Source organism: Emydura macquarii, unplaced genomic scaffold (genome assembly GCF_026122565.2).
Source record: "Emydura macquarii macquarii isolate MOO-44397 ecotype Brisbane River unplaced genomic scaffold, CSIRO-AGI_Emac_v2 contig_691, whole genome shotgun sequence".
In the NCBI taxonomy this organism is placed as follows: Eukaryota; Metazoa; Chordata; order Testudines; family Chelidae; genus Emydura; species Emydura macquarii.
The window spans coordinates 12796675-12821014 of NW_027130828.1; the positions used below are offsets into that span (position 1 = coordinate 12796675).

Below are 24340 nucleotides of genomic sequence, written 5' to 3' on the forward strand. Positions count from 1 at the left end.
CCTTCCTAACAAAAAAACAGCCTGAGATGTCCTGCTTCTCATTATCTGGTGTGTCAAAAACAGCAACATCTTTCCATTTAGGAAGGGATGCAGATGGCACCAGTTATTAGATGGTCAGCAGGGAGGGGTGAGTGCTTGGACCCACAGCTGATATATTGCTTCCTTCTGAGTTAAGGGGGAGGGGGGAAAAAAGTCCACTGAGCCATTGTGCGTCCTGTAGACAATTAAAACACAAACTTTCTTTGTACTGACTTATAAATGCAGCAGACATGAGAAACACCCTGGCAAGAAGGCCTCCATTATGTTACAAGCTGAGAGTTGGCTGGCAGGCAGACCTAAACTGTGGTCAACTCATGGAAAAGGGATGCCAGATTCTGCAGCTTGCCACAATATTGCATCCGAAGCCCAATTCAGTAGGATTGCCGGAGAACTGGAGGCTTGTATGTATGCACTGTATCTTAATATAATACTCTGCACCAATGTACCATTTTCCATCCATTGATCTCAAAGCACTTTACAAAAGAAAGGAGATATAATTATTCCTATTATACACACAGGGAAACCCAGCCATACAGAGGTAAAGTGACTTTCCAAAGGTCACACAACAAGTCAGAGACTGGATTAGAAGCCACATCTCCTGACTCCCTGTCCAGCATCCCAGCCACTGGACCCTGTTGTTTCCCCATAGCTTGTGATGATAGATTCCCACCAATGCTCATCCTTAGGGTACATGGCACCAGTCTAGCAGGCCATGAAGCTTTGGTTTGATTCCTCTTTCTTTACATGGCAGTTCTATAATTCAAGCCACCTGTCAAATTATCTGATGGGAGCAGCACTTTGGCCAAAACACTGGAACTTGCCAAAGGTTTTGTAAGTGGGATGATGCAGCTGCACCGTTGATAAGGGTCTGTCTCCCTCCTTGAAGGTTAGCTGGCACGTTACATTACAAATACTCTCCCAACATGCAATCTGTTAACAGCTGGCAGAACACAGCTGCCTATCACTTGCCAAACACACAAGCTACAGAACAGCAAAGAAAATAATAGAGATGGGGAAAGCTTCTACAAAACATTACCAGATGAGAATGACTAGGCTGTTAGGGAGCTGAGATCTCTGCTTACTGTACAGATAGCTTGCTCACTTTACTCTTAAATTGTGATTGGGAAGTCAAAGTATCTCTTCCACTGAGTCTTTTCACATGTGAGCACCTTGGGGCAGGGATTGTTCATTTATTACATTTTTGTACAGCACCTAGCACATCTGATTGTTAATGAATACCACAGGCATTACTGCCATACAAACAAGGAACAGCAACTGCCACAGGATCTCAGAGTGAGAGCATATCTCAAAGGTTTGGCTAAATCAAAATGAGCTACAGACTGTGTAACTTGGCATGACGGCATACACTTATCTATTAACTATTCAGCAATTCTCTGAACTGAACCTTTTGGAATGGAGGTGTCAGTAGAGAAATCACTCCCTTAGCACTCACTTGCACTCCTGTTTAACTCATCCCTTCCTGGTGATTTTTCCTTCCCTTTGTTATCTGTGTCTGTCACTCTCTCTCTCTCTCTCTCTCACACACACACACACACACACACTGTACGCTTCATGAGTGAAAGGACAGCTCCTGCAGAATCCAAGATCCTTTTAGACTGTAGAATGGTCTATCAAGGGAGGTGAAGGAGGCTCCATCATTTGAGATAGTTAAAAGGTGTCTAACAGGCCACTGAATACACTGAAAGGAAACATGCAGCCATGATACAGCTAGGGAATAAAGTAGACAGAAGAAGGCAACAGGTCTTTTCCATCTCAAGGTTGCTAGATTCTTTATCTCCTACTGGACCTGACTGACTTAACATACACATTTAAGCAAAGCTCACATTCATGCAAATTGTTGGCCTATGAAAAATACCCAAGCCCAAATTCACCACAAGAACGTGAATGCCACAAGTTGGTTGACAAACATTCTGAGAGAGGCGATGCATAAATCAGGAAGGCATTCTTAGTAAGAGTTAAAGATCGTTAATTGGCCTAGCCATATACTAAACAAAAGACAACCCCAAGGGGTCATTACTTAACCTACTCAAGTGTCACAGTGCAAACTGGCAAACGTATATCTAACAAATAACCATGGACCTAGGATAATGAATGCTAGAATTTCTGCAGAGTTTTTGTTTCAAATACCATATGCATTTAAAAAACAAAATTTCAAGCATCAAGTGAAATCAATGCCATTTAAACCAAGGCTACAATTATTTAAAATTGTCCTGATCTAAATCATACCAAACACATACAAGACTGGTACCATTAAATGGGCTTTAACTTACACCTTAGAAGTTGCTCAATATTCTTTGGAAGATCTTTTCATTTTTCTCTCATCATCTTACCCTGCTCTTCATTCTTATCAGATAACTGTAACTGCTATTAATAATGCACATCCTTTTTTCACAGTTTTGAATCATAAGCATTATATTCTATTTCTTTCCATCACTTTTAGGTCCTCCTTTACATATAAGATTGCTCTTCCCCTTCTGATTAATAATCTCTCTCAAACAATTTGTAATTCATTTCTCACATCCAGGAATCTGATAACTCATTTTCTCTCTCTCAGAACCTCTCATTAACCTCACTCAAAGCTGTGGGTTTCTGCATGACATTCAATGAGGCTCAGGAGTTTAAGTGCCTAAGCTACTTTTGAAAATGGAACTTAGGTGCTGTTGACAATTTCCCCCTTGATCTGCAATTCAATGTTCTCTGTAATGCACAGGTTTCAAGATATATTTAGTGAATTCCTACATGTCAGAAAGACTTCCACATATCACAATCACTCTGATTATTGTATTGTAATCTAAAAGCCAACTCTCCCATAAGCAGCTGCATTTCTCTCATAGAAGGTGGAGCCTCATGCGTTTCTTTTGTTTTCTTGGCGTCAGAGAACCTCAGACTTTTCTCACTCTCCTTGAAAACCCATAGACTTCCTTCCAAAGATGAGACTTCACATTCATTTCTATCACACACACTGAGAGATATTCCCTCCAGCTCTGCTCCCGTGGAGCTATATACTCCTCTGCTCTAAGATATTCACCAAGCTACCTGTCCCACCCTGACCAACAATGAACCATCTCCCTCGTAAGGATGAATTATGGGCAGCTTGCCCCTCACTTATACAAAGACGAAGCCAAAGCCTTTTAGCTGTCTCACTCTCTCCTCCTCCTTTGTGCATCTGGAACTGTACACATTCCACTCTCATGCCAAGGAAGTTACAGCTTCACCCCCTTCCCTCTCTTGAAAGGACCTCCTGGACAGTTGCCCATCTAAGCACCATAAAACCCCCTCGCTCTTAGTCATTTCATTGGCAAGGATGAAAGTTTAGTAACAGCCCATTGGGTTCCCAGGCTCCAGCCTGCCCCTACAAAAGGCAGCAGTCCTTGAGGCATCACGGAGTCATGTTATCCCAGTCTTCCTAGTACATCACATTTAAGAGTAATTCTCCTCACAGAATGTCTCAGACCTCTTCTCCTTTGCTAGGGAACTCCTTGCTGCCCACACATTTTATAAGTACTCTCTTCTAACATATTTCTGATGCACAGTAGGAGGAGTGCACAAGGAGGAGGAAGGAGTCAGCTGAATGGCTATTTTCAGGACAGATTCTCCATGTTCCTTACAGCCCTTCACAGCTCAACTCTCCTGGAACGATTTCAAAACCTGACTCATGTCCAGTTTGTCTATTTTAATCTTTACACACTTACATCATCCTGGGAGGCTCACAGTGTAACATACAAAACCTTTAGCACTTAATCTATCGAGATCTAGTACCAAGCGAATCTAGGTAGACACACACTTATGGTGCAAGCTCCTTCCTTGCTCTCAACTATTCTTAGCTGCTTGGGATGGTAGCTGGCAAGCATTTCAAAGATCTTGCTATTGCACTGACAAACAACCCAAATAGATAAAGCTGGCAGTGGAAGTACAGCTCCAGAGAACCTACCAGAACAAGGAAGCAATGGACAAAATTGTAGCAGGCCCACTGATAATGCAGACATGCTGAAGGGCAGCATGGCCCAGTGGATAAGCCACTGGAGCAGCAGTCAAGGAGGCTGAGTTCTATGTCCAGCTCTATCAGTGATTTGTCTGTAAGCTTGGGCAAGTCATTTAACCTCTCCCATGTCTCACAATGCTATGGAAGTAGATCATCATCATCAATCCTAATCCAACACTAGAAAGTACTCACCCGGCTCAGAGCCTCAGATGTAGGTGCCTAACTCCCCTTGAAATCAATGAATTTAGGCACCTAACTCCCACTGATTTCAATGGGAGACAGGGGCCTAACTACTTCTGAGGATCTGGGCCTGGGGATCCTGCAGCAACGGGTGCAGCATTAGAACCTAAACAGAACAGAATAGTCAAGATTTCTTAAAAATCCCTGACATCCCATCATGGGAATGAGGCTGGGGTGTTCAAAAGGAGTCTAAGAGAATTGGATGCTCAGCTCAGTGAGTACCTAGCTCCCCTATGGCCTTTGAAAATCCCAGCCTAAGTGCATATGCATTTGTGAGAAAGAATCCCGCTGCCCTCAGGGAACAGTGTGGTTGTAACAGTGACCATTAGGCAAAGACTTCCAAGTGGAAGATCATAACCCTTCCCCCACCCCCCACACGAAACAGCTGGAATATGTTGAGCGTACAGCACGTTGTATGTGGAAACATGTCAGAGCCCAGAAACCCTGACCAGATCCTTGTACCTAACGACGGTTGCCTTGTTTATTTTATTCTGGTCAGTGAGTCATAGTTTCAACTGATTCTTTGCAATTATTCATCATAGAGGTTTCTGATGTAACTAACGTACTACAAAACTCCAGGAAGATTTGGCAATTTTGTTTTACCCCTTGCTCCCCCAAGAGATGGATAGTCAACATGGATGATGAATGTGGAATTGTCAGGATGTTTGCATAGCTTTTATTGTGAGAACCACAGCAAGTGGCAGACGTGGGACTCCTCAAAAGCACACATTTGCATGCAAGGACAAGTGAGAGGGAGGGTTGATTTTTCTGCACATGGGTAAAGGGATGATTTACAAGAAAGCACGACAGCCTGATAGTGACAGTGGCACAGAACAGAAATGCACACTATGTGAAAGACAAGACACTGAATACAACAAAGAAAGAACAAGCCTGCTCAGGTACTGTCACAGGACTAGAATGACATTATGTGTACATATGTCATCGGTGTAACAGACCTGGCAAGGCAAATACAGGCAGGGAAGAGAGCATCAGAGGGAATAAGCCTAGTGATGGCACAGCAGTGCTGGAGAGGAGATATGGGAAAGTGGAAACATAACCAACACTAAGGAATTCACAACAGATCACAGTCAAAAGCAAGCAGGAGCAAATGGGCTAATGTAACTCCCTGAGCCTCAGCTCTTTTTCTGAAAAATAGAGCTTTGTCTTGGGCAGTACCTGCCATCTGGAACAACACTTTTTGCAACTTTAGGCTTCATCAACTTTCCTGAAAACACTTTCTTCTGTCTCTCACCTAGATCTCCAACTTCCTCTCCACCCACAGCTATTGTTCTTTAATAACAATAAAATGATGGAGCTGATTAACTCCATAAAGCATTTCATGGACACAATTTGTACAAAAGTTGCTTTACAAAAGTCTCTTGCATACATCACATTGTTTGAACAAGTGGGTACAAGTGTGAGAGCTGGATAGGTATCAGGAGATCTTTGATCTCCTCATTTAGCTCCCACCAGAAATCACAGAAAAGATACAGGCAGCAGTAAGCATTATGTTTTCAGTTTCATTCAACAAAGTCTGCATAATAGACGAGGAAAAACTTTACCGGCCTACCCATCTTGCCCCTCTTCCCAGGAACTCCAGGGATACCCTGTAAGGAAAAACACACAGAAAAAAAAAAAGGTCTGAATGGGAAAACAAACAAAACAAAGGGAAATAAGAAACAGGCTAATAACTGCAGCATTGTTGAGAAATCAAGATGTCAGCTATTTGCAGTCAGCTGTGAGAGCAAGGGAGAGTGGGAAGAGAATTAACCTTAACCCATTAACTATAACCTCCCCATAGGGCAGACACAAGCACCATCCACACCCAGGGACAGCAGGCTAAGGTTATGCTTAGCAGTAGCAGTAATTAAGCTACTGGCCTGGAATCAAATGAAGGCTACAGCCAAAGCACTCGCTAGAGAACTTCTGTTTATATTTCTTATTTAGTTATATGAGCATTAAATCAGCCACTCCAGAGCATTAAATAGTCACTCTCATGCAAGCACACATACACGCTCAAGGGCCTCTCTTCTTTCTGGAGTCTGTATTTGCCAATTAGGTGGAATGAAAATCAGAATAAAACAAATCTTCATCTTAGGGAATCTGGTTGGGGGGGAAGAGTGGGCCCTTTACTGTGTGGATGGCCAAAGGGTGAAAGGACACAGTTTTTTTTTTTTAAAGGCTTGGGTTAGAAGAGAAGAAAAGACAGGAATGTCCTGTGTCACTCTTTCAGATCAGGATCGATGGTTTGGAAAGCATGAAAAGTGTAAGGGAAAAGATGGGGTGAGGGAACAGGGATTTTCAAAAGTGACCAATCATACAGGATGCCTCAACTTTAGGTTGCTCATCTGGAAATACCTGAAAGGAGCCTGACTGTCAGAAAGGGACAATCAGCTGCCCTCAGAGAATAGAGCCCCTTTAAGTTGTTTCCAGCTGAGCATTCAAAATCACTAGTCAATTTGGAAAAAACTTGTCCCAAACTGGAAGAAGGAATTTTCACTTAAGCATTTGCTTTTCTTCCATTGAGATGGACCAAAAGGAAAAAAAAAATCACATCAACAATGAAAAATATAATCCACTTGAACACTCCCTTCTATTTTACGAATAGCAATGGATCACCTTGCCTGGAACCCAATATCCTGAACTGCCCACAAAAAGATCCAGCTCCCACACAAGGAAAGGAGCATGCAGAAGAGGATAACCATCTCTCTCCCAGTGTTAGGCATTCTTGCCTGTTCCCTTAAGCAGGCAAAGTGAGGGACTGGATAACAGAGTAATGTCCAGAATAGGCTGCAATAGGTATAGAAGAAACTGGATGATGGATATGCCAGAGACACAAAGCCAAGGCTTTCCTCACAAAATACTCACTCGTTCTCCATCAGGCCCTGGCAGCCCAAATAATCCTGGGAGACCAATATACCCCTAAGGGAAAGAGGAAATAAAAAATCAAATAAGTTTCTCGTTAGCAGTCATTCTATCCTGCCTGAACAGAAGAGCGTCCTCCAGCGCTGGTCTATGGCAGCCGTGATGAAATAAACCTTGAGGCAAGTGTATATGCCCATGGACTGCATGGTGCTGGCTTCCACGATGTAGTCCAAGGGCACATACCCTCACACCAGGGACCATGAGGACTCCGTGCAGGAAGATGCCAGCTGGATGGAACCTTACCTGGGCTGTCTCTGATTGTACCTGAGAGAAATGGAGCTTGGTTTCAAGTTAGCAAGAGTTACAGCTACAGTCATTTGCATGCCTATGCCAAACAGAGATCTCTAAAGAGAGGCCCTGGTCTCCTTGACGGTTTCTGGAGGTTTCTCATTCTGTCTTCCCTCCTGTCAGCCTCATATCTGGTCCTCCTTTCTTCCTCTCCCCCCGCCTCCCTGAAGCTCATCCTTCCCTTCATAGATCCAGAGTCCAAGACCAGAAGGCCATTATGATCATCCAGTCTAAATGCAGTATAACACAGTCCATAGAACTTCCCCCAAATAATTCCTAGAGCAGACCTTTTACAAAAATATCCGATTTTGATTTAAAAATTGTCAGTGATGGAGAATCCACTGCAACCCTTGTTAAATTGTTCCAATGGTCAATTACTCTCACCATTAAAAATGTACACCTTCCTTCCAGTTTGAATTTGTCTAGCTTCCTCTTTCAGCCATGAGATCATGTTATATCTTTCTCTGCTAGATTGAAGAGCCCATTATTAAATGTTTGTTCCCCATGTAGGTACTTACAGATTGTTAATCAAGTCACCTCTTAACCTTCTTTTTGTTAAACTAAATAGATTGAGTTCCTTGTGTTTATCACTATAAGGCATGTTTTCTAATCCTTTAATCATTCTCATGGCTCTTCTCTGAACCTTCTCCAATTTATCAACCTCTGCTATCTCATCTTCCTGCTGGATCCTGACTCTCGCTCTCCATAGGGCTCTCTGTGGTGCAGATTCTAGCCAGACCTCTCACAAATACCAGACCCACTACGTCCAGCTGCCTCCAGTCATCTTCCACCACACACAAACCTAGCACCACACAATGCCTATGATTCTCTCTCAGTCAAACAATCTGCATCTCTCGACAAACGTCCTTGCTTTTCTTGCAAGTTCTCACTTCAACCCCAATACTACAAGCCATCCAGCCTCAAGCTGGTAAATACCTGCTCCATCCAAAGCTCTTTGCCCCTTTCCGCAAGCCCTTTCATACGCCAAATACTTCCAGGAGCCTTTCACCAGACTCCTTGTCCTCTCCTCAAGCACCAAGGTCCCATTCTGAAAATGCACAGGCCTTGCATGCTGATCAGTGTCTGCATTAAAGATTCCTAATATCTATGCATAGCAGCTCAGTTTTCTACATGCCTACATTTCCTCCACAATCTAGCTTTGATCAGAGGAGTCTCTCCTTTCTCATTAAAACCCTGTTTAGCACAAAGGCTGCTCCATCTCAGCTCAGTAGTGAGAGTCAACTGTTCAGTTCTGCAGTATTTTTTCTGTGCTTTCGGCTCCTGCACAGGCAAACGCCACTGCATAAATGCTACATATCCTTTCACATCCTTTCAATGACTGGAGACTCGTGCTTAATTCTCTGCACACAGAAAAGTTACCTTGTGCATTACTCCTTTGCACAGGACTGTTTCTGTCAATTGCATCACATCAAGCAGAAGTGAATTTTAGCGGAAAGTCACCTCAATGACATCCGAAAACTCAGGTCACCACAGAACTAAATTAAAACACTGACACTAAATTTCTCCTAAGCCTCCTCCTTCCCTAACACCGGCAACTTTCCACTCCCTACATTTCTCCACTGGCCTATCCCAGTAAGCCTCTGAAACCCACCAGACTACTATCCCACATCACTTCAGTATTTCAGCTAGTTAGTACTTTGCTGTGTGATGATATAACCACAGACAGGGCCAGCCATCTAACTCACTGTTTGTCCTCTCATCCTGAGTCACAAAGAAGCCCTATTCACTCCAGTACATCTCCCTACAATCCCCATGAAAAAACAGCAGGGGAAGGAGTGCCTGAACTGGTCAACAATTCAGGCTCTTTTAGCCATAAATTCTGGGCTAAGAAATATCAACACTCAGTTCCCACTAATTATAATGGAAATTTGAGATCCAATACTTCTAGGTGGCTTTGAAAATCTCAGTCCCAGACATTGAAGGGTAGCAAATGAATGATAATTTTCAAGGGTCTTATCCTGCATTGAAGACCCTAAATACTCATCTCAATGCTGAATTCCTACTGTTTCATAAGTCACACAATTCTCTAGTGCAAGATACTGGTTACTCTAGTGAAATAGGTGCATCAGAAACAGGGTTGCAACTTAGTGAAGTGAGGAAAGTAAGCTGTGCTATCACAGATCTGTCTCCACCACAGTACGTTAAGCAGCTGATCCTTCCTCCAACCCCTCTCCCTAGCATAGGAATCAAATTAGCTATGGAGTCAGCTTTTGTTTATTGCTTGCAATTTTTCAAGTGATGGAAGCCAGCTGGTAGCATTTACAGCTCATGGAGAAATGAACACATGGTCAGGAGAGGAGCATTTTTATTGGCTCAGAGTATAACTATGCATTTCTAATTGTAGGTGAAGAGCAGAAGGAGATTAAATAACATTTTAGTTCTTAATTCACTCCCCCCCAGTCAGCGGAAACTCCCTGTGCTCGAGCTGACGAGCAAACCCAAGCTGAGACGCAGGGATATTAACATTCTCATTTGCATATGGCTTCAAGATGTTGGCTTGTTGTTGTGCACAAAAAGATGTAAAATCAATTCCAAATTTCTCTTCTTATAAAACTCAGGACCAGCCTACGTCTGGAAGAACCATCTTCAAAGAGTTTGGAATGGCTCAACCATTGTGTTGGTTGAAGTTGAAGAGGCCTCACTGAGACCAAAGTTGTAGGGAGACCAATCCTTTGGGACTTGGATTACTTTGTTTCCTCTCCAATTCTTTGGGCTTTGCAAGGTTTGACTTTGTGGCACCAACAATAGTGGGAAGTTGTTTCATTGGTTTTGATACATTTCAGTTTTAAACAAATTGGGGATTTAATGATGCATCAATTAATTAATAAGCTCTATGTAATAAAAAATAACTAAGAAATTTACATTAGGGTTGCAAAGTTGAACACGAAGAGCAAGAATTGTCGGGGGATTCAGGGGGAAAGGAAGGAGAAAGACAAGGTAAAAAATGGCTCACTTACCCGACTGCCTTTTGGACCAGCTTCCCCTATTGGTCCTGGTAAACCCTGAAACGCAAGAGAAAAAACAAAGACAAATGTGGAGAGGCTTTAATGTAAACCCTAATGAGCAGTGCCAAATTTACAGCACTATACCCAGGATGGTTCAGACAGTTTCACAACTATCCCAAGGGAGTGTCGATATCAGAGAATATGGGGGGAAAGGAGGGGGAAAAATCCCTAATTATTGTGGATCGATGACTCTGCAAAACTTGGGAATCTTAAAAAACAAGGCGCTCATTCTCTGGGACCCAGAACACTAATACTAGAATGGAGATTTCTGGTCATAAAGACTGGAGAGGTTAACATAGTGGGATGTAAGTAAATTGCAATCATAGGCTAGTTGCAATGTAAAGTGACAGTGCATAGACAATGGCATTCATCAAAAGGCAGGATCGAGTGTGCCATCAATGAACCATACAGACAAGAAGGCAGCCGATTACGTCAAGAATATCTTAATTCCTAGGTGGGGAATCTAGTTGGGGCCCAATCCAAAACCCATTGAAAACAATAGAAAGATTCCCACTGACTTCTGCAGGCTCTGCATCAGGCCCACAGTTGCACATGCAGTTAAATACATATTTTAGATCTTTGAACTCCAAATCATGAATGACCTTCTCTACCTTCAATAGTGGAGAGACTCAATGAATTTACCCCTTTTCTAGCAATGACTAAGAGCCCAATCATGTTCCTTTTGAAGTCACTACAAAAAATCCCATTGGACTTCAAGTAAGGAGGATCAGCCTTATGACATCTGTAAAATTAGTTATACTGGGCAGGTTCTATCTAGAGCATTGGTGGCTGTGGAAAGAAATCGAAATACAACTCGTATTTCTGTACCCACTGCCCTTCCCTTAAGCGAGGTTGTTTTCTGAAAAGAGGTCCTATAAAAATTGCATAATCAGCTTCCATGTTCATTGCCTTTCACCAGCTTCCAGACCAAATGGATCTAATTTACAAGTACAAAGGACAGGTTTAGTTTCTTTAACTGGTAGCTTTGCATATTCAACCTGGGATCTGAAAGTCAAGTTGTGCTCTTTCTGGCTCACACATCGTCACCAGTAGAAGATTTCTGCTGTTGGAACGTAGCTAACAATTCTGCCTATGATGCGCGAGGCAAAATAGAGCCTAGCTCCTTCTCCTATAACACTGCAGAGCCAACACAGCTGACAGGAGTAACAAATAGTAAAATCTTAGTCAATAGAGAGACCTGACTGAAAACACACTGGGTTCAGATCTCTTGAATAAGAAGGTGCCATTTTTCAGAGCCACTTTCTTGATCATAACTGCATTTTAAAAATTACTTTTGTTTTCTATGTACTTGGGGACAAATACTTTGTCCAGCTTATCTGACTGGGAGTAAGACCCTGCTGTGAACCTGTTAAACAACATCCACTAGTCTTGTCAGTTCACCATAGCTCGAATAGTTATTATGTTGGTTGGACTGATGAACACATGTTCCCTCGTGATGCTTTGATGTATAAGTCTCTCAAGAACCTTGCAGATGGCATGAATGTTACATTCACATTTAGGTTCATAAAAAAATCTCAGTTTCTCCTACTGATTGTATTTTCCAGTGCATTTGTCTGTACATTATGCCTGAGATTCACAGACTTGGGTATCTCTAGAATGCTATAAGTACTGTATTTCTGGAATATGCTAAACGGACCCTCAGTTGTTCATATTCACTCCTAAGATGTGTGAATGCAGAAAGTTTTATCTAATCTATCTAGCTTATTATTAATAGACTAACTCCTCTGCATCTGTATGGAGTCATATGAAAATGATATTACAGTACAAGCTTACCTGTGTATGCCTTCATTGGAGCTGGAAATTACACTTTCCATCTCAGGCAGACATACCTGCTAAAAACAGAAGTGTAGCCATGGCAGTATGAGCGGCAGGAGGGGCAACCAACCAAGTACGTAGCTATGGTCTTGGATTAGGATCACATTTGGCGCAGCTAACCCATCCCACCACTCCCACCATGGCTACACTTCTATTTTTAGTACCCTAGTTCAATCAGAGCTAGAGCATGTATGTCTACCTTAGCTGGAAATTACAGCAGTGAAATTACAGCAGTTCCAGTGTAGACATATCCTCAGTAGGACTAGGCACAATGTCTAACACATCAAGTGCGACTAGCCACGAGACAACACTAATAATTGAATTGTCTAGTGTTCACACTGGATTTCTTTTTCTTGAGATACCTGGCTGTGTTTGGACCTGTATGACAAGTGTGTGACTCATTCTGGGCCCAATCCTGCAAACCCTAACTCACGGGAATAATTCTACGAATCAGCAGGAGCTGCTGGCAGCTCTGTGCTTTTGAAAAATCAGATTCTTCTTTAGGTTTCTAAATACAGACTTGGAAGCTGGGCTCTATGACATTAATTTTTGAAAAGCTTGGTGGATTGACCTCGTGTGAATAAATACAATTTTGCGGGATCAGAGCCACAGAGATGAAGATCAGCTGACAGTTCCAGCTGGAGCCTCATGCCCCAGGGCATGATCTCTGCATTCATTCCAGGCATTTTAGGGCATGCATCATTCTGGAACAGTTAGTAACTAAAGTGTCTGAGTCTGGTCTGTTTCCCTCTGCAGCCTCTTTCATACATAAAGGACTTCTGGCACATTTTTCAGAGGGTCAGCTTTCTTCTGTCTCATTAGTCTAGTCCCCTTTTGCAGTCAGCCCCACATACACATTACTACTGTGCTGCAGGGCTGTTTGTTTATTGCAGCTCACAGTGAGACGGATTGGAGTGCAAAAGTTAACTGACGTGGAGTGCTGGCCACCTGATCCGAGAGTGACATTATCCCGACTGTAGCCTGTGAATCTATAGCATTCATGCCTGTAAAGAACTGCTAGAGATAAGCCAAACAGGGTCAGTGTGTGTCTCTCTCTCTATGGAATTTTTATTAGGCTAGGTAAATAGAGTTCTCTATTAGATACATTTGGAGGCAAGATGTAGGAGAAACTGGAATAATTCTCCTCCATTGTTCACATCCACTGCCAATCTCTATGATACAATGTCCAGTGAGCATATCTGTAGGGGAGCTGGAAGGTTCACCAGTACTTGGATACAGCCAGCTGCTGGGAATCTTTGTGAAAGAGTCAGTAGGTTCTGCACGGGACATATTATTGTCCCAATTCTCAAATTTCACATGCTGTAGAGACTGGATCTTGATGACACAAAGAGCAGATTTTCTATTTTGAGAATGGGAAGGCATGTGCCTGGGATGCCATCTTACAATTTCTAAATTATTGGTGGGATTGTTGCTAACAGCATACTGGCAGGAACTTGTTCTTCATCAGGGATTGCATGGACACATTGTTAGATGGCTATATCCAGCTGCACCCTATGTGTTTAGCAATTATATTACTGGTCTGCTTTGGCAGGCCGTAGATATGCTGTAGATGGTGGGCTATGGATCAGGTAGCACAGGTGAGTTTTCTATTGCTAAACTTTGTCCTCTAGTGCTGTACAACAGAATATGAAGTGACTACCTAATATTCACTTCCTCAAGGGATCTTCAAAAGCAGGTTGACCCCATTTCTATAGGCCTGCTAGGAAAAGGCTGAGCAGACAAAGCTTCATAGGTAGAGTTTGCTGCTGGCTTTAATCCCTCTCTTTTCTCTCATTAACATGCCTTCTTCTGACTTAGGTTTTTCTCCTATTTGACATTAGGTATTAAAAGTGATTTGCAAATGGCAGATGGGTGGATACTGGGCATATGCCCCCTTCTCATATCTTTATGAGTAATAAAGTAGGTCTGAAAATACATGGTCAGATTTTCCTTGTTTTTATCTTGCAAATTCAGGTCCTGCCCACCACAGAAGACTCTGTGATGGCCGGAGAACTAGTAAAATGACAGCATCCCATGAGCTGAGAGAGTGAAAGTTGAGCAATTGAGGGGAAGGGACATTCAGATAGAAAAATGAACAAAACACCTGGCTAACACCTGTGTAACTCTAGTGTCCCAGTGACACTAGGAAGAATGAATGTTGTTAAAGATGCAGCACTGTTTCCCTTTGAATTAAGGGTGAAAGCCTCCTCCCTCCTGGGCCATTCCTGGGGTGCAAGGCATTGAAAATTGGGCAGGGAGATGTCTTGCACTTCTGGGACCACATAGAAGAGCTGTTCATGCCCCTGCTATTGCACCTGGCTCTTGTGCAGGGGCAAAAGCAAGGGGCATGAGGCTCCTTGTTTGCACACTCAGGGAGCCACAGGGCATATCCTGGCCCATAGTGAGCATGTTTCTAGAGATCAGGTCTACAAGGGAAAAGTGAACAGATTGTGCAGAGTTCCCATTTACAGGGGATTTTTAGTACACAGAGCACAGATGCTACAATACAGAATGAAAATCTATGAAGGACAAAACATGCTTTGTAGTTTTTCCCTTGTTTACGTCTATAGTCCATCTCTGACAAGTGCAGATCCTGCAGCGATCATGTTTACATGGGATCTCCTTGATGCCCCAAACGAATTCTCCAGGCATCACGTCAATTTGTCAAATGAGTGCATTTTTGTTTTTAAAAGACAACAATCACAAGGAACAGAACGATTTCTAAGAACCTGAATAGTCACTAACAAATCAGAATGGACCATATTCTTTATGCGAAGGGGGAAAACAAAAACAAACAAACAAACAAACAAACCAAAAACACACACCAAAGCGTGTGTATTGTGTTTAGTGGGGTATGCTTGTATCTACCTGCATACCCAAATCCCTACTCTGTGCACAGCACGGTAAGATTTACTGCACCTGCCTGCCAGGATAACCTTTGGCACCTGGGCTCCCGTCTGGTCCTTGTTCACCCTTAGAAGAAAAGCACACAAAGGTGAGTTAGTGCCACAGCCTATTAGATTTTAGCTGCTTTGCCTTGGGGTGGGGTGTGTGTGTGTGTTTTGAATGAACTTGATTCAGATTTATAAAGAGAAATAAAAATTAGATTTTAAAAAAGGCAGAGAAATAAATTAAAGAAGAAGAAAATGCTACAGAAGCCAACTCAACAGATCTAGGCATAAAGCAAGCGTTGCTGTCTCCCCATCCCTCCACTGAAACCTGCAGATAGTTTGGAACAAAGAGGCTAAGAGAAGGTGTAAGGCTGCGTCTATATCTCTGGCATATGGAACTGTTTTACTAGGGGGAACGCTTTGCCAAAATTCTTTAAAACTAAATGGATTCATGTATAATATCCTTTAACATCATCTCAAACAGGCCTTGCTATTCATTGCTATTTTATTGCAAACATCAGACTTATCCAAATAAAAAAAAAGGGGGGTCGGGAAAGGAGGGGGTGGAAGGTGAATTACAGTCAAGTACTTAGTATGGTGTGGTTAGTTAGTAAACTCTAGCTGAAAACTTAACGTAAAGGAAAAAGAATGAGAATAAATCTGCCCCTATTTCCACTGTGTAAACTTGCACAAGTTTGGGCAATAAAGTCTGGAAATAAATTAGAAGCTTAATGTAAATCCTTCCCTTCCCCTGCCCCCACTGATGTTGGTCAATGTATGAGCATGACTCCTGATTAGCATGGGAGTTAGCTGCATAAATCATCTCTGCATCAGACTGGCCTCTGTAAAATTGCACCAAACAGCTTGGTAAATGAGTCAACGCAATTTAAGGTTATTAGTAGATAAAAGATTAAATCCGTCCCTCTTTGTAGTTTAAGCCTTGGAATCTGGAAGGGGCACTCACCTGCTCTCCAGGATGACCTGGGGATCCAGGGTAGCCTTTGTATCCCTGTTTAAAAATATAAGAAAATAACAGAACAAAATAATCAAAACTTTGTTTGAATTTCTCATCCCAGCTGGGATGAAAGCGCTATAGAAAAAACAGGTTACAGATTTGAAGGAAACTTATGATTCATGCTAATTTTTCACCTCCCATCTGTTTTGTCTATTTAGACTGTAAGTTCTTTAGGGCTGTCAGATACTATGTATGTGTACAGCGCCTAACACAATGGATCCTTGATCTTGGTTGGAGCCTCTAGATGCTATTGAAATGCAAATAACCACCCACTCATGGCTGGATTTTCAGTATCACAGATGAGGCTGCCTTGTTTGTATCTGAACATTATCTGTGAGGAAAGACTATCTTAAGAATGGACCTGGAAAAACAGATCTACAAAATTACCTACCTGACTAGTCATATACTAAATCAAATTAATGGGATGAAATCTTGACTGTATTAAAATCAATGGGAATTTTACTAGACTTCAATAAATCCAGGATTTCATCCATAGATTTTAAAGCAGAAGAGACCATTATGGTAATCTAGTCTAGCCTCCTGCATAACACAGGCCACAGAATTTCATCCAGCAATTTCTGAATCAAGCCCAATAACATCAGGTTCAGCTATCACATATATTTTTCAGAAAGATATCTAAGAGAGGGAGAATCCATCACATCCCTTGGTAAGTTGTTCCAATGATCAACTACCCTCATTTATTTATTTAGGCTTTATTTCCATCTTGAATTTATCTAGCTTCAACTTTCTGTCTTTATTATGCCTGTGTCTGCTACCTTAAAGAGCCCTCTGTTATCAGGCATCTTTCTCCCCGTGTAGGTACTTAAAGACTGTGATCAAATCATCTCAAACTTCTCTGATAAGCTAAACAGGATGAGTTTCTTAAATCTCACATTGCAAGGCAGGTTTTCCAGACCTCAGATTATTCTTACAGCTTTTATCTGAGCCCATTCCAATTTTTCAGCCTCTCTTTTGAAGTGTGGATACCAGAATGGGACACTATATTCCAGTCAATCAGCTGGCCATATTGTGTGGTAGATCTTTTAATTCGAGGATGGAACAGTTTAAGTTTTTCACTACAAACAAATAGATCCTTCATTTTAAGGTGTGGTTTACATTCTCCAGATTTACCTAGATCTCCTTTTGTGTATCAAGTAACAGATTTGGATTTTATACTCTTTCCCTCCCTTTATTCTGTTACTGCAGCTACTTAAAACAAATTAGTCTCCACAAAGTAGAGGCAAAGCAGATCAGAAGATTAAATTTAGTTAGACACTAACACAATAATTGGACTATTAAGAAGCACAACAAAATACCTTCAGGTTGAGCTATAACTGTTAACTATTTCCTGATCTATAACTTTACACCCAGTCTTGGCCTAAGGATGTCATTGTAATGTAGTCAAACATCTATGTTGATAAATGCAAAGTAATGCACACTGGAAAACATAATCCCAACTATACATATAAAATGATGGGTTCTAAATTAGCTGTTACCACTAAACAAAGAAATCTTGGCATCATTGTGAATAGCTCTCTGAAAACATCCACTCTGTGTGCAGCGTCAGTCAAAAAATCTAAATGAATGTTGGAAATCATTAGGAAAGGGATAAATAATAAGACAGAAAATATCGTATTGCCTCTTTATAAATCCATGGTACACCCACATCTTGGATACAGCGTGCAGATCTGGTTGCCCCATCTCAAAAAAGATATATTGGAATTGGAAAAGGGCTACTACAATGATTAGGGGTATGAAACAGCTTCCATATGAGGAGAGATTAACAAGATGGACTTTTTATCTTGGAAAAGAGATGACTAAGGGGGGGATAAGATAGAGATCTATAAAATCATGACTAGAAAGAACTAGATAAATTCATGGAGGATAGGTCCATCAATGGCCATTAGCCAGGAACTGCTGTTTGCCAGAGGCTGGGAATAACTGATGGGATGGATCACCTGATGATTACCTATTCTATTCATTCTCTCTGAAGCACCTGGCATTGGCCACTGTTCGAAGATGGACAATTGGTCTGACCTAGTATGGCCATTCTTAAGTTCTTATAGAAACAATAGGGCTCTTTTTCATTCCTCTCCACAGAAAGCTTTTGTCAGGAGACATCGTTGCAGAGGGTCAGAGGTCAAGATTTAAAGTTTCAGGGTTCCTGATGTTCAAATAAATCTGAGCACAGGCACTTGCTCCTCTTTTAAAAGTTTCTTGATGCACAAACCATGGGACATGAGCAGATGAACTGGGACTTGGAAGTCCATTTATACAAGAGAGAGCAAGAAAGTTTCCCTTTTTCGGTCTTTTAGATTGTCAGTTTATGCGGGGGAGGCAATGTGCCATTATTTCTATCTCATGTGTTGCCAAGCACAATGTTGGTGCTTTATACATAATAAACAGCAACAGCGTTGGTCCTAAATGAAGGGAGACATCCCTTTCAAAAGAAATCTATGCCCAAGGCAAAGAAACTCCATCCCAAAGGAGGAAATGATTTCCCACCTAAAGGTCACATCAAGGACCTGATTTAGATTTTAGAATCAGAATCTATGCAGGCACAGGAGAGGTGGAGATTGGTGTAGCTCAAATCCAAATCAGAAAAATCAAAGAGCATCATTTATGTTATGAGGCGAGGTTCTCCATGGACATAAAGATACCCTAAAAAAGTCACAGATCTTCTGAGCTACATTCATATAAAATGTGCAAGATACCTTTCTACAAATCTCCCAATGAGATTTGAAAAATTAGGAACATTTTAGCCCCTCCTCTTCCCCTCAAAAAATATCAAGAAGTCTGAAAGCTTCTTTCAGAAAAGGCAGATCCAGAAAATTCAGGAATTGGATTGCTTCATAAGTTTTCCCACCAGTGAGAATTACAGCAAGACTGGAGGAAGATGTGGAGACTGTAAGTACAAGCCTAGAGCTCAAGTGTGCACCAAACATCACGATGTTTTTATATATAAAGCTAAGTGAATAGTTCTCAAGCTAAATATACAGACCATATATTATTGCTGTATTCTATTAAATAAACTCTTCACTATTTATGGCTAACTCGGGGGTGTTTAAAATGTGTTTCTCTACATCAACCTGTGATTACCAGTGTCTGAGGTTTATCATAGCTAGGCCAGAAAAAGCTCATGCATTCTAAGGCTAGCTGGTATGTGAAAGTGTTTATCTGCTGCAATACTCTTTAAATAGCACTGAAATGAAAGGGAAGAGTGTATGAAAACAGTTGTATTTGCTCTCCTATCCAAACACTTCCTGATTATTACAGTGCATTAAACACAAGGGGCTGTGATTTCAAGGGGAAATTACACTTCACTGAAGGATTTGCTCATTTTTGACAATGTTTATAATCCACACTATCATAGTGATGACAATTGGCATTTCTGTAGGAAATGGACAGGGTCCAACAAGCAGAACTTAGGCTGCATTCAGTAGCCTCTCCCAACTCAGCCATTGCCCATCTGGAAAGATGGTCTAGAGGCTGAGACCCTGAACTGGAAACTCTGGAAAACTGGATTCAAGTTCCCAGCTCTGCCTCATATTCATTGTGTGACCTTGGGTGAGTCACTTACTCTCTAAATAGCTCCATCATGCACAGCCTCACATTCAGCTACAGTAGCAGTCGTTTTGTCCTCAGCAACATTCTGTCCCAGGAGAAGTTGCACAATACTTTAGTAGAATCAATTTGCAAGACGGTCATATTCTGCATCCAACAGCCAAATACCAAGACACATTTATGGACTATTAGTTTTCTTTAATGCACTTCCCTTCTGGTGCCTCAGTTCTTGCCACCATTTTCTAGAACTGCTGTTCAGCAAAAGCAAAATTCATTTCATGTGAAGTGGATGAGCAATGTCTCTTTCTCAGACCACACCACAGTGTTTTTGGTATCCCTTGTTTGAACAGCTGTTTCACATACCCCATAGCTGGGCAAAGGCAAAAGTATCTGTGGGCACTCGGAGGCCAGAGCATCCAAACCTACAAAGGAACAGATGGCCAATTCACATGGTAGATGTGTTCTTATGGCACAAACCATGCCATACGGAACTATAGGCCTTTGCTAGCAGTTCCATCGCAAAGAGTGCAGAGCCAACTGCTTCTTTCAGAAGGAAAAATGTTTCTGGTAGAGAGAAACCCATGGGGGAAAACCTCTGTCTCTTTGGAAGTTCTTACACAGAGTTTGCAGACAGATGTGGATGGGGTTCCATCCAACCCCCCCCTGCATGACTCTCTTTTCCCACTAATCCCATGGAAGGACAGTACCTTTTTTGCTATTGCTTAGGCCAATTTTCAAGTCTTCGCCAGTTTCTTGTAGGCTAAATGGGCTGCTCGCCTGCAGCCAAACACCATAGTATTTTCACTGGGGCGATGCCAGCAAGGAATCCAGATTATAAATTGTTTTTCCAAATATTTCTCCAACAGCTTTTAAAAGTTTTCTTAATTTAGAAGGCTAATAAAATCCAGGCAGCACTAGAGCATCTGCCAAGCTAGTTCCTCTTTTTTGCTGCACTGAAGGAAAATCTCACCATCCAATTTACTCATGTCCTTGAAGAAGCAGAAGCGCCTCCCACCAGCCCTCCTCCACCACAACCCCTAAATGAGCTTCATGTTTTCCAAGGTCAGGTGTGGGGGCTGTGAACTGGCTTCAGGTCTGTTTGGTTAGTCTCCTACTTCTGCTCCATTCTTTCCACCATAAAGCCATTCTGTCCTGACACTGCATTTTGCTGATCAAAACCGTGAAGCTTTGTTTTATGAGCTGCCATGCTAAGAAAACTGTGTTCTTTGCACGTTACAACTAACTCATTAGAACTAGTTTGTGAAGGCAAAATGCGGTTTGGGGGGGGGGAGGGGTGGGAATTTTGAAATGACAAGTCATTTCAAATCAAAAAATCAAAATGTTTCATTTGAAAAAGTTTTTTAAAAAATCAGGAAGAATAGAAGCATTTCTATTTTAAACCCCCACGCCCCACCACTGAAACAATTAGGTGAAAGTGACACTACTTTGCTAAATATTTCTGTGTTGCTGAATTTACATTTTTCACTGAAAATAGTTTGTCAAAAAATTTCACCTAGTTCTACCGCCAATGGCTACTGTCTCTGTTCTCAGGTAGGGGTGTGGCTGTGTGCACGCCTGCGCGCGTCCATGCCCGTGCGGGGAATAGAGCAGGGGAATTGCTCTGACGGGCAGTTCATTCTCAATGACTCATTCACATCTTGACCTCTCTGCTGAGATGACCATAAGGGTGGCAATTATGATGGTCAGTTTTGCAATGTCAATATTTGCCAACTGGGAATGGCAATGCCAATGAAATCCCTTAAACTCATTTCACAGCTTTCAGTCACCATCAGCAGAGCTTGCTCCAAAACAGCAACCTGGAGGTGAAAGACCCTGAATCCCTACTACTGCTTTGAAACTTTCACCAAGATCACTAGTGTATTAAATAGTAAGGAAGGAGCAACCAGGAGTCCCATGCTAGAGGGTAGTTCTTAAGTTTCTCCAGGCTGGCAGAGGTCTCATTCATGCTCCCTGAAAGCCCTTTATTTCAGTCTTCCAACCCACTACACTAGACTGATGCTTTTTTGCAGCAGGGTAAAACAAAAAACCAGAATTGCTTTGCGGAGGGGTGAGGAGCTTCCCCACACACTCACGCAAAGCCATGGAATTTGCCACCACTAAAAGCATGGACACAATTAATAGTGCTAGCATGGTTGGGGCACTAATGTGGGGAAGCAAATACTGATGCAGACACCAAAGGTGGGACATGGCAGTGAGGAATCTCACACTCTGGCACTTGGTGGAATTCTCAGATCTATGCACATTCCTAGTGACATTTGTGCAACTGATGGCACAAATATGGAAGCAAATAAAGCAGATCCATGTTAATTTCAAATTCCATTCAAAACACAGAAAGAAAGAAACTCCTTCTCCAAATGCCTAAGGGTTTGTCTTGACCAGGAAATGTGGTCAAGCTTTGGTCGGGCTCAGATAACATACACTAGCTAAGCCGTACCTTCATTTAGCTTCTGCCCATTCTAGAATATGACTAGCTATAACTGAGATAAAGGTGGTAGCCTGCATACACCCTAGGGAAAGGGTTGTGTTTAAAGGAAGCATGTTCCAGTAAGTAGGGTACTAGTTTGGGGAGATCTGGGTTCAGTTCCCTGCTCTGCCCCAGACTTCTGGTGTGACCTTGGGTGAGTCACTTACCCTCTCCGTGCCTCAGTTTCCCAATGGTGAAAAGAAGATAACAGCATTGCCCTGCCTCACAGAATGCTGGAAGGATAAATGTACTACAATTTTTGAGGTGCTCGGATACTGTAGTGATGGGGGCTGTATAAGTACCTAAGACAGACCAGGTTTAGAATGGACTTGGCTATCATGTGTTAGCTAAATCAGAACTAAGCCTGGCCATTTTTCCTAGTCAAGCCACAGAGTCAGAGGGTAGAAAAGCAGTGTAGCCCAGTGCCCAGGAATCAGGACTCCAGGGTTCTAGTCCCTGCTCTGACATTATCTTGCTGTTGTGACCTTTGGCAAGTCACTTAATCTTGGTGCCTCAATTTACACACCTGTAACACATGAACAACAACTTGCTTCGCCCTCACCGAGTGTTGAGACTTAATTAAAATATTTGAAAACACTTTCAAATTTTAAGAGTGAAAGGTGCTTGAGAAGGTACTTACTGTTATTTATTGACAACATCGGTTTAATTCACTAGAAATGAAAATGTGCTTACCTTCCGACCCGGTGGCCCGGGAAGCCCAGTCAAACCAGGTAAACCCATCTTTCCCTATAAAAAGCAAGCATGCCTCATTAGTTTTCAGCGGCTTTTATTCCCACTTGCCTTATGGTCTGACTGAAATTATTTGGCATAGAATAGATTCCATAATACTCTGGGGGGCTGAATTGCTGGTCTCTGAGACTCATTCTCTTAATTCCTCAGAAATCCACTGAAAAAGAATTTATAGAAATAAGAGAAGTGCCATTAAAAGATCATTGTAAATAGACACTCTTTATTAATTGGCTCACCTAAACAATAACCCTGGTGAATTAAGTGCAGCTACTGCAGGGTCTCCAGCTTTTCACCAACAGAATTCTAGCCCTCTTTTCAATTATCTCCTTTAGTTGCACACTTCAACTGCATTTTGACAGGATTTTAAATAGCAGAATCCTGCCTTTTAAATGCAACATGAACAACTTACATCGGCTGCTTCCATTTGTCTAATCCAGCAGCCAGGCTCATAAACTACCACTACTATGACTATAGTGGCTCAGCCCCTTGCTCCAACTCAGATAGCTCTGAGAATAAAATTATTTTCCTTGTATACACAATGTTGATTGATCTTTTCCTGGCTGCTTAGAGGGAGAGATTTGTTGGTTGCCTGTACTCCTACGAAAGGACTGAATTCAACCTCTATTGGTGTATTAGAAACATCTTAAGAATGGACTGGGCCCTTTGGTGCAAGTTATTTACATACCACATCCGGCTCCTTACTTAAGTACAGTTTGGCTTTCTCAGACTAGACTCAACGAACTCTTCGGACTTTAGCATGGATTTGACTGATTATTTCACTCTTTATTTAACATGAGTTTGACATAAGTAGCAAGAATTAAGCATTACTCCAAACTCTTGCTGAAAGCTCTGAATTTCTATAAATACTATCAGGAACAAGGCCTTGTTAACATGGGCTAAGGATACTGTGGGCCTTACCAACTTTTACACTGGACATACTTTGCAAGAAAACTGTTACACTTTTTTCTGGTAGACACTTTCCATATCACACCCATTCTGATGCAACACAAAACATTTCAAGGGCATTTCATGCTGTTGAGATGAAAGAATAATTTCAAAATAGCCATTTCAATGTTCTCCAACTTCATCATCTTTACTGATTTTGGCCTTAATTTATGACCCAAAAGCACCTGGCTTCAAATTAATAGTCCCTTCATGGCTGATGCTTTCCATTAACTGTATATGAATAGGAAAAGTCTCATGATGTGTAAGGGAAGGCAAAGGTTTATTTGCATTAGACATGAGTTATGAAGTAGTAAGTGTGTTGGCAATAATAAA

General features: G+C 41.9%; 1 protein-coding gene across 1 annotated transcript in view; it reads right to left on the reverse strand.

The window, feature by feature from the left end:
* The window catches only part of LOC137148917 (collagen alpha-1(XXVII) chain-like), a 226174-nt gene that overhangs the window by 149321 nt on the left and 52513 nt on the right, over positions 1-24340 (reverse strand). The window contains exons 8-13 of the mRNA XM_067542144.1: positions 23006-23059; positions 16213-16257; positions 15277-15330; positions 10474-10518; positions 7151-7204; positions 5845-5889 (exon numbers count right to left, since the gene is read on the reverse strand). Coding sequence (XP_067398245.1) covers positions 5845-5889; positions 7151-7204; positions 10474-10518; positions 15277-15330; positions 16213-16257; positions 23006-23059 — 297 coding nt within the window. The remainder of the gene's footprint in view (positions 1-5844; positions 5890-7150; positions 7205-10473; positions 10519-15276; positions 15331-16212; positions 16258-23005; positions 23060-24340) is intronic.